The sequence below is a fragment of the Carettochelys insculpta genome, chromosome 15, assembly GCF_033958435.1.
Source record: "Carettochelys insculpta isolate YL-2023 chromosome 15, ASM3395843v1, whole genome shotgun sequence".
Taxonomy (NCBI): Eukaryota; Metazoa; Chordata; order Testudines; family Carettochelyidae; genus Carettochelys; species Carettochelys insculpta.
The window spans coordinates 30331807-30347086 of NC_134151.1; the positions used below are offsets into that span (position 1 = coordinate 30331807).

At 39.8% G+C, this 15280-nt stretch overlaps 1 protein-coding gene across 4 annotated transcripts in view; it reads right to left on the minus strand.

Moving 5' to 3' along the window:
• MAPK9 (mitogen-activated protein kinase 9) overlaps window positions 1-15280 on the minus strand; it is a 55664-nt gene that overhangs the window by 25150 nt on the left and 15234 nt on the right. For all 4 annotated transcript variants that reach the window (XM_075009986.1, XM_075009988.1, XM_075009989.1 and 1 more), the window contains 5 exons: window positions 10103-10232; window positions 8449-8507; window positions 7333-7471; window positions 5667-5832; window positions 3991-4062 (listed from right to left, as the gene is read on the minus strand). In XM_075009986.1, coding sequence (XP_074866087.1) covers window positions 3991-4062; window positions 5667-5832; window positions 7333-7471; window positions 8449-8507; window positions 10103-10232 — 566 coding nt within the window. The remainder of the gene's footprint in view (window positions 1-3990; window positions 4063-5666; window positions 5833-7332; window positions 7472-8448; window positions 8508-10102; window positions 10233-15280) is intronic.

Genomic DNA, 15280 nt, shown 5'->3' on the forward strand with positions numbered 1-15280 from the left:
GTAAATATGACTGAAGTTGCCTTGGACAGCAAATACTTTATGCAAGGTAGTTTATCTCAAAAGTTCTAACATTAGAGGGGGCCACCTTATTGAAAGAATTCTTAATCATCTTCTGAATCAGAAGAATTTGATATTCAATACAGTACTGCAATTTGCTGAACACCAACTCTGCCAACATTCAAAAGTTAAGACATATAGGCTGTGTCTACACTAGAAAGTTCTTTCAAAAGAAGGAAGGGGCTCTTTCTAAAGAGCCCATGGAACGTCTACAGACAAAAAGCATTCTTTTGAAAATAAATCAAAAGAATGCGGTGCTGCTTTCAAAATCATTCTTCCTTTCCTGTTTTAGGAAGAGCACCCCCTTTCGAAAGAAAGCTTGTGGAGACGCGCCACAGGGATCTTCTTTCAAATGAACAGTCTTCACTTTTGAACCCTGGCCTGTTCTTTCAAAATAGAGTGGAGTCTGTGTGGAGGCTCTCTCTTGATCCACTTTTGTGTGTATGGATGCACTCGTTCGAAAGAAGCTCTTCCAGAAGATCTCTTCTTTCAAACAGGGCTTCTTTCAAAGAGCTTCTTTCGAAAGATCTCTGTAGTGTAGACTTAGAGCTTCTTCTGAAACATCTATGTAGCATAGACGTACTCTTAGTTATGTTACATCAAAAAGTTTTCCAGAATACCTATTTATGTAGTCAAAGAATATAAAACAGCTTGTCTTTACACAAAAAGAATTCTATTTAGAAATTGTTAGAAGTGCTTAAATTTCAGTAAGTCTGCCAAAAATACAACTGAGAACTTTTAATACCTACAATATGCACTGATGCATATTAAAATTACAGACATCTAATGCAAAGACTATTCTAATGCATTATGTTTGTTTGTTCCATACATTCAAATGGAAAACTGATCGCAAAAGCACAGTAAATTTAAAAAAAAAACCACCACACACACACACACACACACACAAAAGTTAACTCATGCTAAAACAACATGCACACAAAGAAAATTGTTGAACACGCACAAAAATTATTATTCCCATCTGGAAAACTGGATTTCTGGTAGGAGCACTCCCCAATTACATTCAAATGGTTGTTCCTCATCAGAAGTATCACCAGTTATGGTTAATCAGTTAACTAAATAGAACTTACAACTAGCCTCTCCTCTCATAATCCTTACTTGTTTAGTCAATAACAGTCAGAGGAAAATTTAATGACCAACAGTAATCTAATAAAGAATTGAACAAGATCAATGAGTGTTTGAACTGGCGTTCTTCAAAAGGACCAAACCAATACTGAAAGTAGAAACATACTTCTGCTATGCTCTAGAACTGGACCCATTACAAACTTGGGTTTAATAAGCTATGCCTAACAGCATTTGAAACAGATCAGGTGGAAACTTGGTATGTTTCATTCACAGAAGCAGATGACAGCCTTTGGGGCAGAGGTTGAAGTTATCTTACCGACGTAAGACTTCACACCTACAAGTCCCTCCATGGATTTTAATACATGGCAAGTTTGCCTACCTACAGTGGCTCTATCAACTCTCTGACTCTTTTTGAAGGCAGCGAAGAGAGAATTGAAATTTTCCTAACATCTAGAAAAATATTCCAGTCCCCCAAGTCGCAAAAAGTCATAAAAAAAACAATGAGGGGTCCTGTGGCACCTTACAGACTAACAGAAATGTATGAGCATAAGCTTTCGTGGGCAAAGACCTACTTTGTCAGATGCAGGTAGTGCACATCTGCAGGTCGTGGAAAGTCATAATTAGTTCCAGGAAGATACTGATGGACTGAGGTCTCTGTTTTCCTCCACTGTGTTTGAATGAGGATGCCTCCTAATGTACAATACCATTCTCTGAAACTGCTGGACAATTTCAGCTAGACCTTTAAAATATACCTGAGGCAGATACTCAACATGGAAGATTTCATCCTTAAATGATTAGAGCTTGACAACATTAAAAGCAACTAGAAATGGAGCCTTAGAATGGAAAATGTTAGGAAACATTAACTACAGGTTGAACGTCTCTAACTCAGAATGCTCTCTTCTGGTAAACTCAATAAACCAGCATGATTTTAGTTAGCTGGACAACCACTTATCATGGGAGTGGCCAAGTTGTGTGGTCCCATAAAGTTTGTTCACAGCCACCAGTCCTAGCTCTCCATGTTTGGTGCTGTTATTTAGCAGTAATTTAGCTCTAAATGTCTTTTAAAGAGCATAGCAAGCAGTGGGCTCCACAATATGGACCTCCCATAGTCTGGCAAATTCTCTCATCTGACACTCGTCAGGTCCTGAGTGTGCCGGACAAGAGAGGTTCAACTTGCATCAGCATAGCCGCCAGCAATGTCTGTAATATAGACAGTATGTGCTATATTAAATCTAGATTGGTGGAGTTTTATTTACCCTTCCAAAAGGGAAACTGATTATACACATATTTGACAAACGTGGAAAAAATCCCTTGATTTATCCATGAATAAATCAAGACAGTCAACATCAACATGCAAGTGAGAAGCTATGCAACATATATGAAGAATTGTGTTAGGTTGGTCTAAAGGCTTGAAGAATAAAACAAATATGCAAGTGAGGAAGAGGTGAAAAAACTGTATATTAATTATTTTGTGCTGTTAAATTAATGCATGTTAATCAACTGCTGAAGATTAGTGTTATGAATTTAGCATTCAGTTTTAAATTCCTACATAATTACATGTTTATATTTTATAGAGGTTTTACCTCCACAAATTCTGCTTCATGTAGCTAAAAAACTGGGAAGAAAAAAAAATTTTTTTTGGTGCTGCAGTATCTAGATGCTCCACAAAATCTTTCATTTTTCAGAACAATTACATTTCTCTCCATTTTAGTCTCCTTTCCAATTTTTATATTATACACTGGAATAAGTAAATAAGCTATGTTTTATACATTTCCTGAAGAGAATGCTTTGAAATATACAGAATTAGTAATTCTTTACAATGTATCTGTTGGTGAAGATTGGCTAAGTTGACTTAAACTGATGTATTGAATGAGTTAAGAGTCCTCCCTGATTCAAACAGCTCTTGGTGACTTCAAACATCTCAACTTCACAGATTTACAAATACTAGTGACAGTAGATCTCCCAGAATTCCTGTTGCATATTAAAATAAGATATTATTGAGACAAATATGGTTAATATGTTAAGTTTGTAAGAACTTCTATAAAAATCAAAGACCAACAGAAATGTTTCTGCAGAAACAATGAGAAGTCCTGTGGCACCTTATAGACTAACAGATTTTGAGCATAAGCTTCCATGGGCAAAGACCCTCTTCAACAGATGCATGTGCCACAAAAGCTTATGCTCCAAAAAATCTGTTTGTTTAAAAGGTGCTACAGGACTTCTCATTGTTTTTTGCAGCAACAGACTAACTGGCTACCGCTCTGATACTTGACAAATGTTTCTCTAACATTAAATATATTCCAAAATAAAAGGTCTTTGCTTTTAAATGTTAAGTCCCCCTTTCTGCAGTGTTTGCAACTTAGATACTGCAGCACTGATTCTTGTACAATAGCACGTAAGACAAAAAAATCCTAAAAACCAAAACAAAACCACCTTTGCCTGAAATGACACTATTGAGAGTAGAATTATTTTCATTGTGCAAACACAAATGTCAGAAGCAAACTGCAAAAAATAAATTTGTAAAGATTTTAATTTTAACTATTTAATTAGTAACAAGATCAGCAAGGAAATTTTCTTTTTAATCTAGCAATATTTGTTTAAAGCTGCAAATTGTGACGTTGTTAATATGAATAGCAAGTGTTCAAGCAGTAAGGATTGTGTTAAATGATATCAAGAAAGTAGGAGAAAAAAAGGAAGTTCAGCTATTTGATTAACGACACTAATTTCAAGCATTACAATACATCCAATAATTATTTTGTTTTATTTTTTATTATTTTATATATAGATAAAAATAATTGTGCATCTTTGGTGGATGTGAATAAGGATTCCAGGATGACCAGGGAAGGATACGATCAGTGCCTTGGAATATCACACAACCTTTCACCAATTCTCCCATGATGCACCCAACTGACCAGATATCAACTGAAAGTAAAAATGAAATGATCAAATTATGAAGTGTCATGAACAAAAGTGGAAAACGTAAAAAAACAAATAAACCTACTACCTACAATACAAACACAAGTAAGGTGGGAAAACAAAGTGCTAACAATTGAGTTTCTCAATGGCAGAGAGCACCGACGTCACTTTTTCCCAAGTTTTGCAATTACACTAATTAAGATTTCGTGATGTAGATCTCACATTTTTGTGTTTTCTTTAATTCTACAAAATACTCTTCTGACCAGTTCTTAAATACTTCAAATTACTTGTAAATATTTATAGCACTTTACAATCCCAGAAACCACTGTGAAGGATACAATCTCTTCCTGGGAACAGGACCTTATGGAGGACCATTTCTGCCATTATGCACCCAACAGACCAGATATCCACTATCATATGTTAGGCGCAACAAGGACAAAAAATTAAAGAATTTTTTAAATGACTAAAATTTCAAGTGCACATTTACAGTTTTAGAGATTAGTTAACTACTCAAACGTTGTTTTGAATATTCTTGTCAAGAGTCAAGACCAATTCTACTGCATACATATTAAATATTTTTGATCCATACCAATTACTTTTTATCTTTATAATTACTGTACTGTCAACAGCCCTGCCTATTAGACAAAACCCATTATGACAGAACAAAGCAGCAGTCATGTAGCACTTTAAAGAGTAATATAATAATGTATTATGTGATGAGCTTTCGTGAAACAGACCCACTTCAGATCTGAAGTGGGTCTGTTTCACAAAAGCTCATCACCTCATAAATTATTTTGTTAGTCTTTAAAATGCTACACGACTGCTGTTTTGTTAGAATACAGAGTGACGTGGCTACCTCTTTGTTACCATTATGACAGTTCACTCTCAAATTCGAAAGCCATAATAAAGCTTAACAACTCAAAAAGACATGCTCTCAGGCCATATAATGCTAATCCAGACTAAGGATGACAAAGAGAAGAGATGCAAAGAGCTGAAGGTCTAAAACAGAGAGCAGGATTTCACCTGCCTGACAAATCAGCTGATCTTTTTTTTAAAATGAGGGAATGGCGTTCAAGGATATTGTCCTTGCTGAAAACTTTAAGATACTTAAAATGTACCATTAATAATACAGTCTCCAAAATGTTTCAGTGCTATCCAGCCCTAAGACCATATAAAGACACTCCCTGGCCCACAGAGATTAAACAGACAAGGCGAAAATGAAGCAACAAATAGGAGGATGGTAAATCAGGGGAAAAGAGAAGACACCTTATGACAAATTATCTGCTATGATGATTCTGCTAGATTTTTAAAATTTATGCATACTATTTTTTGAAAACAAGCAACATTAAGAAGAATAAGGAAGAATGTGGAGTGAAGTAAGTGAGAAGGGAAGGGGAAGAAGCCAGAGAAGTGGCAGAGAGAAGGGCACAAGGAATAAGACAAAAGCTATTCCTCAAACGTTTAACTCCATAAATCTCAGTATTCTCAACATCATGTTATAAATTATGCTAACATTAGAAATGGAAAACTTAAAATGACTTGCCAGAAAGATTCTTCTGAGAAAGTTGCATTTTAGATAATCGGTTTAATATTTCATTGCTGCAACTTACCATTCTCTTTGTATCCCATGCCTAGGATAACCTCTGGTGCTCTGTAATATCGTGTCACTACATATGGTGTCATCATAAAATTAGTACATGCTGTTCTTGCCAGTCCAAAATCAAGGATTTTGAGTGTACAATCTGATTTTACTACTATATTGCTGGGTTTCAAATCCTGAAGAAAAATTACTTCAGTTAATAGGCTCTACATACTGAAAGATCTCGTACATCTTTCCATGAAATAAATACGAGCTATCATCTTAAAATAAATTAACCAAAATTATGCATTGCAATAAATGTATGTACAAATTACATGCATACAAAAACACCTTGTAAGAGCATTACTAAGACTGCGAAGTCAAGCACTCAAAAGTCGGGAAACGTCACAATTAAAGTTGCCAACACAACCTTAATTAGGGCCTCTTAAGAATCATTCTTCAATTTCATGATCACATACTACATTTTCCACAGGAACTACCTCATTCAGTGCACAGAATGGACCTGCTCCGAGAATGAATCAGGTAGCCAAATTAAGGTTGCCCGGACAATCCTAGTTCAACCCTGTCCTAACAGTTGAGTGCTTGACTTTGCAAACTATGCTAAAAAAATATTGTAGTGTGCATAATTTCTAAGGTTAAGAAGTCAACCCAAAGACAAAACTTCCAGCAGGTGACATCATACCAGTGCTTCCTGTAAGATGTGTGCTTAAGTGACCCACCCAGGAGAAGTCAAATGCTGCCCAGCTGATTAGCTGAGTGCCCATAGCTAGGTTTAATTTCTAATGGTGGTGTACTTTCACATGCTTTGATGTGCATCAAAATTTATTCCACACATGAATGGAAGAGATGACAGGGAACACTGACTTGCATCCACAAGGGTTATCAGTAGGGAAGGAGTGCTTCCTACTGCTGAGTAACTAATGGCATAAACACCACCACCAGTAAATTGTCATCCTTTCTGTGCACCAGAACAAGAGGAATGGAACAGTGCCAGTGGGTTTTACAGGTATCTGTTGACAGCAGAGGAACAGTCATGGTAAGGAATCTTATGTTACATTCCAGCATTTATAAGCTTGCTTGCTTGCATTTTAAAAAGGGTCCCTAAGGAGGAGACGGTGAAGGCAAGAACTTCTAGGCATATGGTTGAATGGAAGAAATTAGGCAGGAATGCAAGAAACTGGAATCTACAAAAGGAGCAGGAGTGGGACAGCAAACAGGCCCAACAGAAGAGGAGAATGTCAGCTTTACTGGGTGTTCATCCCGAGCAACCATTTACTTATTTTAGCTTTAGTTGTAATGTTGTTGTATACAATTCTAAGACTTAATTTTAATATAAATTATTCCTTTGTTTTAATCATAAGGTTCTTGAAGCATCCTTACTCATGTACCTTCACCTATCAGTATGAATATCTGGTATTTTTACATTTTCCTTCAAATTAGTGATAAAATTTAGTCTTGTGTAAACCAAAATAATCTACAGAAAATGCTGCTTCATCACCCTCAGAACTAATACGTTTTTTGATTTTATCGCATACATCTGTCCGTCCTTGAACCAGATATGGTTTTCAAATTAAGAAATAATAGAATAACATTAGATAACCAGGAATAACAAATGTCATAAAAATGCCATTTTACAAGATGCACGTTGCCAATGTCACTATCAAAACACTACCTACTCTGTGGATGATACCAGCTGAATGGAGATGTTTGATACCACACAACATCTGGTAGAGAAGGTAGGACATTCTTTCATGATCCAACTCCATATGAATAACCTGGCACAAGTTAGCATCCATCAGTTCCATAACCAAATACCTACAGTATATGGAATTTTAAAAAGAACATTTTTATCTCAGATATTTTATAACCAACACTGAAACATTTCAAATAGGACCCCAAACAAGTCACTGAAAATTGAGTGTTGAAATGTTAGTAAAAGGCAAAAATATTGACTGTCATAATTTAAATTGTTAAAAACAGCAAAAATTTGAATAAAATGAACATATACTTTTTAACAGATTGACATTACAAGAGAGTGGAAATCCATTAAACCATCAATTCTACCGAACACAATTTAAGAGCAGGACTGAGAACTGATATTGTCTCTCTCAATGTAACAAATTATAGCCAGGATGAAGAAACAAACATGTCACATTGAGATTTTTTTCACTGTGTCCTGACTTCACATCAACAAGAGAAGGGAAGGCAGTCTGTGAAATAAAGAGCAATTATTAATTCTCAAGTTAACATGCTACGCCTTTCTTATTCCACTCATCAGCTGCAACAACACAGAAATTAACATCACATGAAAATATTCATAAGCTCCAATCACTATATCTCTTACGGCCACATACATCATCATCTAGGTTAAGAAATATATTCAGCCTGTAACTGACACTGAAGAGACTGTGGTTCTTCTGGGCTTGAGCTCAGAAAAGCACAGCAGGTTATCCACACTGAGTTACTTTCTTGAAGTGACTTACTTGACTGTCCTATCTAAAAAAAAAGAGCTATGAAAGTACAGATCCATGTGAAGTCAGTAAAAGCAGATGGTAAAAAGGTACGTATTCTTTTTAATTTGTCCATTATTTTATATTGCTACACACGTACCACAAGAACCTTAGCTACAGATTTTCTCAAGGAGATCACTAACATCTAAAGATTAATTACAGGCCAAAGATTCTACCCATAGTGCCAAATTCTTTCATGGCCCTAGAAGTTGTACCCATATGATATGGTTCTAACTTCAGGACAATGTTTATCAAAAAATGTCTAGGAATCACAGTACTTACACATCTTGAAATTCTTCCAGTGACTTCTGTGGTGTAAATACATTTAACAAACTAATTATCTATATAGAAAAATAAAACAAGAAGAAACATTAAATGTATGATTTTTTACACACAAAACGTAGAGCAAAACAATATAGTCAATAAAACAATTTTAAGAACTGAACTTTCTCTCATTCCACTGCCTATTTACTTTCACTGCCCAAGTTGAGTGATAAACATATTTCATTTTTTTATTTCTCTGGTCCGATTTCATACATACAAGCACAATTACTGCAGCATCTGTGTTGAAATATCACAAAAGATCCTGCACGTTTTTTAGAAGGTCATATTTAAGTTACATGAAACCTCTTCTCCTTCCAGTCACAAACTAAATAAAACATAAAATATTGAGCCTAAAATAATAGCTTGGTCATGTATAGTATCACTCAGAAATTCTGATATTTAACAGAAATAAAGTGGTGTGCAAGCACCTTCTATTCTTAGGAAAACAGCCTCCAAATAGTATCCAAAGATTCCCCATCAACCTGTTTGCTTCTTAGGTATATTTAGACAGCAAACAAAACCTCACAGCCGGACCATGCCAGCTGACTTGGACTTAAGCGGTTGGTGTATAGTGCTGTTTCATTACTGTGTAGTGCCGTCAAGGCCCCAGAACTCTTGCTGCAGCCCATACTTGGAAGTCTACACAGAAAAGAGACAGCCCCCCAAGCAAGAACAACATGAGCCTGTCTCAGCTGGCTTGGACCAATGGTGTGTGTCTAGTTGCTGGGTAGATATGCCTTATGTTTCAGGAAATAGTTTTTAAAATCTGTGAAAGTTTTATAATAATATGGTCCTGGAATTCATATCTTGGTACGCATGTAATTAGTACTGGCACCAGCATGATACTCTATGTTTTCAAAGCATTGTAAGGTTCAGGAAATATACAAATAAAATGTAACACATATTCCATATTATTCAGAAAAACTAGCAGCACCATAGTATCTCACTATTGCTTACAAGCATGTACTGTCAAACTATAATTCAGTCTCAAAATTTGCCCTTGGGCACAGACTGTTTAAAAAAGAAGGAAAGAAAGAGGGAAAAAAATTAGCTTAAACAAAAAACAACAGGTTGAAAGATAGAAGTGTGTAAAAGCCATTTTGCTTAGACCATGGAAACTTACATATACCACACCTATGTGCAAAACCCACACCAAAACATGTAAGATAGGCTTGGTACTATATCACTTTCAAGGGTAAAATGCACTGCAGCAACCCAGCTTCACACTGGTGTAATAAACATACTGTGGGTTCCATTAATGAAGTTGCATTGTGGTTTCAAAAATCTCATTCCTTCCCACCTCGAAAGAAAACAGTGCACATTCCCATCCATGAACCCAAATACAGATTGGGCCTAACTAAAAGTTTTTTTCTGGTTAAATACGAGAGATGTTAGTACATGTTACCAAAGTTCAAGCACTCTTTCATTTCTTTACATTTCAAATATTTAAGAAGAGTCAAAACTTTCACAATAGTCATTGCTATTTACATTTTTTAATCAATTCCAACCCACACACAAACACTTCTGACCTTTCTGTAATTTAGGCTTACTTTTATTCACTGATGTGCACTATTTGAAAATAAATTACATTCTTGAGAAATATAAAACTTACATTTTTGTGATTGACACATTTCAAAAGAACAAGCTCCCTATAAGCTCTTTTTGCATGAGTTTGGTTCTGAAAAGGACGACTCAGCTTCTTTACTGCAACATTTATCCCAAGGACTGTATCAAACGCAGCACTGAAAATTTTGAAAGAAACATCATAAGAGCAAACGTTATGGGGGAACAAGAAACAGTAGAGGCTTGAAATCATGCATATCCACAAACCTGGTCATATTCACATCTTTTCATCTCTGTTCACACACAAACAAAATGGAACCTGTGTACCCTTTAGCGGAGATGACTGAAGTACAAAAGGGAAGCCTTCAGTATTTGCACTGAAGTTTCAATAGTGCCTTCTGCAAGATAGTGGACACTAATCCCAGAAGTTTTACTTTACTTTTGCATTACTCTTCCTTAAAATATAAAGCTTCTCTGGTGATTAAATGAGTTTTTCCACACAGTGCCGCTGGAACTATTTTTCGGGTAGATGCACTTCTGCTGCAGGTATTAACTGTGCACTACTGAAGTCCTCACTTTAAATCCAAATACCTCAGTGAATCACTCCCCTGGCTGACACACAAGGCTCTTGAGACTGAGAGCCTGAAATGTGTGAAGTTTAAGATATTTTTGAAGCTTGTAAAATATGACAAATAAGTTAATTAATATTACTGAGTCCTTCAGTATTTTCTAGTTTTATGACTCTTTGGCTACGTCTACACGAGCCCCAAACTTCGAAATGGCCACGCAAATGCCATTTGCATGGCCATTTCGAAGTTTGGGGCTCGTGTAGACACGGCCTGTGGGAGAAAGGAGCTCAAACCCACAAACTGAACAAGAGGATTCACAGATTTTTAGAAACAAAAGGTTTCCAGATAAAATATTTACTTTTATTTCAAGAACTTTACTTTTTCCTCAGGAACCATCCGCCTCCATTTATACAGTATAAGCAAGTTTTGCAGGGGAGTTACAAATTTGTTTTCGATAGGTACAAGTATCGAACTCTGAGCATAGATAATCTGAGCTCATTTTGACTGATCAGTTAGTAACAAATAGATGTTCTGCTCTGCCACCTCTTTTTAAAACCACTTGTGAGCAACCTCTCTACTTCTTCTTCTTTAGGATACATCTAGCGGTACACATAAGAGCATCATAATGTCACCGTACTCCTGCATGCTAGTTTTCTCTTTGGTAGCTTCAACACTGAAATAAAACAGCACATGCTCTGTCAACATTAAATCACCGCTTCCCCTACACGGAAAGCAGTACTTTTCAAGAATAGAGGTGGCATTACCAGCAGTTTCCTGAAAGGGGAAACAAGAGCATGAACTGACATGATTCTGTGCTCAAATGCTGCTAATAAACATTTCTAATGTAAAATTAAAGTCTATTAGCAGTTACCTAATTTACATAACTGCTTTGTTTGAAGTCACCACAATCAGGTTTTTTTCAGTTGTTCACAGAGCCAAAGCTATGCATGCACACACCACATGCACGATTGTCAGAAAGTTGTACCCTAGCTTCTACTCATTGGGTCAACTGTGGAGCCCCCTGAAGTGGCACTGGTCAGTAGCCCTATATGTGACCCTGCCAACCCAACAACCCATCGGTTCCTTCCTTCCCATTACTCTGACAGTGGGGAAGGAGGTTGGGTTTTGATAGATATAAGTAACACATCTGGAAGAACAACAGTTACAATGGTAACTGTTTCTTCTTCTTTTTCTTCTTCTTGTGCTTCATCGTATCTATTCAGATTAGGTGATTCACAAGCCAAATGCAGGAGGAAGGGTTGGCGTCAATGTGTGGCTGACTCAAGGACAGCAGCTCCGAAGGTTGCACCCCATCTAGACTGCTGCACAATAGCGTAGTGCGATGTAAGTGCGTATACAGAAGACCATACTGCAGCTCAACAGATTTCCTGGAGAGGCACATGAGCTTGTGTAGCGTGCGCCATAACAGGCAGCAGGGTAACCTCAGTAAGGTTGTAACGTATTTGTATACAGGACATGATCCAGGAAGAGATGCCCTGTGACAAGACCAGAATCCCCTTCATTCAATAAACAGCCACAAAGAGCAGTGAGGTTTTGTGGAAGGGCGTGGTCCATTCCAAGCAGAAGGCAAGCGCTTGCTTCACATTGAGAAAGTGCAGCTGCTGCTATTGTTGGGAGCTGTGAGGTTTAGGACAGAAAGCAGGACGGAAAATGTCCTGGCTAGTATGGAAGCCAGGCACCACTTTCAGTAGGAAAGCTGGGTGAGGGCACAGTTGAACCTTGTCCTTATGGAATGCTATGTATGAGGACTCTGACATGAGGGCCCAGAGCACAGACTCTCTTCTGGCAGAGGTGATGACCACTTTCCAGGAGAGGCAGAGAAGGGAACACGTTGCCAATGGCTCAAAGTGGGGGCCCATAAGCACTCAGAGCACTAGATTAAAGTCCCAGGCCAGAACTAGCCAGGGGGTGGAGGAGGTCCTAGCCTTGAGAAACCCACCATGGGGTGCACAAAAACAGAGCACTCACCCTTACCCAGATAGTAGACCAAGATGGCCATAAGATGGGCGTGGAGTGAAGAAGTGAGACCTCGCTGCTTCAGGTAAACAAGGTAGCCCAGCATCTAGAGGATAGAGGTAGACATGGGTATGTCGTCATGCTGATGACACCAGCAAAAGAAGCATGTCCACTTAGCTTGCAGCTGGTCCAGTCTCTCTGATGAAAGCCACTTGGGCCTGCACTTGGCAGAATGAACAGCTGCACAGGAGCTAATCATGCAGGTACAGGTAAACCTGAATGCCACTGTGGTGGAGGAAGGCCACAACCACCGCCATGCCTTTGATGAACACTATGGAGGCCATAGAAAGCCCAAAAGAGAAGGGTTTTAAAAACTGGAGGCGCAGATGGCCCACAGTGGACCACAAGTAGTGCCGATAGGCAGGCTGTATCATGATATGGAAATATGTATCGTTTAAGTTGAGTGGCATACCAGTTCCCTGGATCCAGGGAGGGAATAATGGTGCATAGGGAGATCATGTGAAACTTGTGGTAAACGATAAACTTATTGGGTTCCGTGAGGTTCAGGATAGGCCACAGGCCTCCCTTTACCTCTGGGACTAGGAAATAATAGGAACAGACCTCTCAATCCCACTACGGTACTGAGGAGGAACCTCTTTTGCTGTACCCAGGGCCAGGAGTGAGTACACATCCTGGAGAAGATGCCCATGAGAGAGGTCCCTAAGCAGGATGGGGAGAGGGGCAGGAATGCAGGGGGAATGAAAAAGAATGGCACAGCCCTATGCGACCATCCTGAGGACCCATCGGTCTGACATAATGGCTGACTAGGCAGGTAGGAATGGGCATAGCCTGTTGAGAAACATAATGGAGGTATCTAGCAGCGCTCGTACTCCCATCTTAGGCACACCATCAAAAGGAGTGCATGATCCTGGAGGAGGGCTCGGACTAGCTGTGCCTGGCAGCAGACAGGAAGCCTTACAGCAGGAGTAGCAGGGCTTGAGATGGTAGAAGTCCAAGGGCCCACAAGGTTGGAAAGTCCTCAATTGGGGCTGTAGCTTAAACTATGTGCACTACACAGCCGGCATGTGCAAGCCCAAGGATTTCATGGTGTTCCTGGAGTCCTTGGGGCTATGGAGGTAGGAGCTGTTTTGTTCCAGAAACAGACCCACTCCATTGAAAGAGAGGTCCTGGATAGTTTGCTGAACCTCCAGTGGGAGACCAGGTGCCTGTAACCAGGTCACTCGACGCATGGCAATGCCTGAAGCAATAGCTCAGGCCACCACATCCCCCAAGTCCAAGGAAGCCTGAAGACAAGTACCAGACAATGTTTTACCTTCCTGCAGCACTCCTCTTGTAAATCCACAGGCAGCAAGTCCTTAAATTTAAGGAGAGAGGCCCAAGAGTCATAATTATAATGGCCGAGGATAACCAAAGGGTTAGCCACCCCGAGCAACAGGCCCCCTGGGTAGTATATCTTTTGTCCAAAAAGGTCCAGGTGCTTAGTGACCTTTGCTTTTGGAACTGGGGGTCTGTAAGCCCTGATGCTCCTTTTCATTAACTGCATCCATCACCAAGGAGCAAAGGGGAGGATGGGTGTACAGGTACTCAAACCCCTTACCTGGCACAAAATATTTGCACTTTACTCCCACCTCTAGGTGGTGGGAGGGATAGAGGTTAGAGTTTGTCAAAGGATGAAGGCAGAGGACAAGATAGTTTTGTTAAATGTAAGGGCCACACACGAAGGTCCCTCCAAGGTGAGGATGTCTACCGTGGGGTCATCCAACTCAGTAACCGCCTCCACAGAAACGTTGAGGCTGGTGGCCACCCAATGAAGGAAGTCCGGGAGCGCTTGGAAGTCCATAGGTTGAAGACCTGAAATGGAGGAACCTGTCACTGCCTTGTCCAGAGAGGAGCTGGAAGAAGACAAAGGAAGCACCACCTGTGCCAACACTCCTGGCTGATCAGGCGGTGGGATATGGGAAGCTTCCTCTGGAGGAGTAGAGGGGTGAGGGTCCGGAAGAGGATGGCTGATTGTAGCCAAGGGAGACAGAAAGGCAGAAAAAGGCTGAGGAGGAGGCCTGGTGCCCAAGGCACCCAGAATTACCACTGGTAAGGAGGACACTGAGGAGCACCCAAGACTCTGTCCAAGCAGGGGTCTGCCGGGATGGAGTGGTCAGACACAAACAAGGTTCCTCAAAGGGAGACAGGTGAGGCCAAGCAGGAGGTCCATAGTGGGACTCACCAGGCTGAAGCCATTGGTGGAGAGTAGTCAGTGTTGAACCAGGTGCACAAGAGCTTATGAGATTGATGAGGTGAGCAAGACCAGGGTAAGGAGTGAAACTGGCACCAAGATGAGAAGTGGTGCCAAGAACAGGACTGGTGCTGAGATGAAATGTGGCACTGAGAGCTGGACTAGTACCAAGATGGGGACTGGCAGAAGGTGGACGGCAAGAGCCAGACCCATGGGGAACCTAGCGTGTGGAGCTGGACCAGCACAGAGAACGGGACCTGGACATGGAGCAGCAATGATACAGAGAGGCATCTGAGCCTGCTGCCGGATGGGGCTGAGATGATTGGATTCCAGGACCAAGATAAAAAGCGAGAGCGCCCAAACTGGAACAGCACTGAGACAAGCGTGGGCTTAATTGCTGCCATGGGCAGAGCACGTCAAAGAGCCAGAA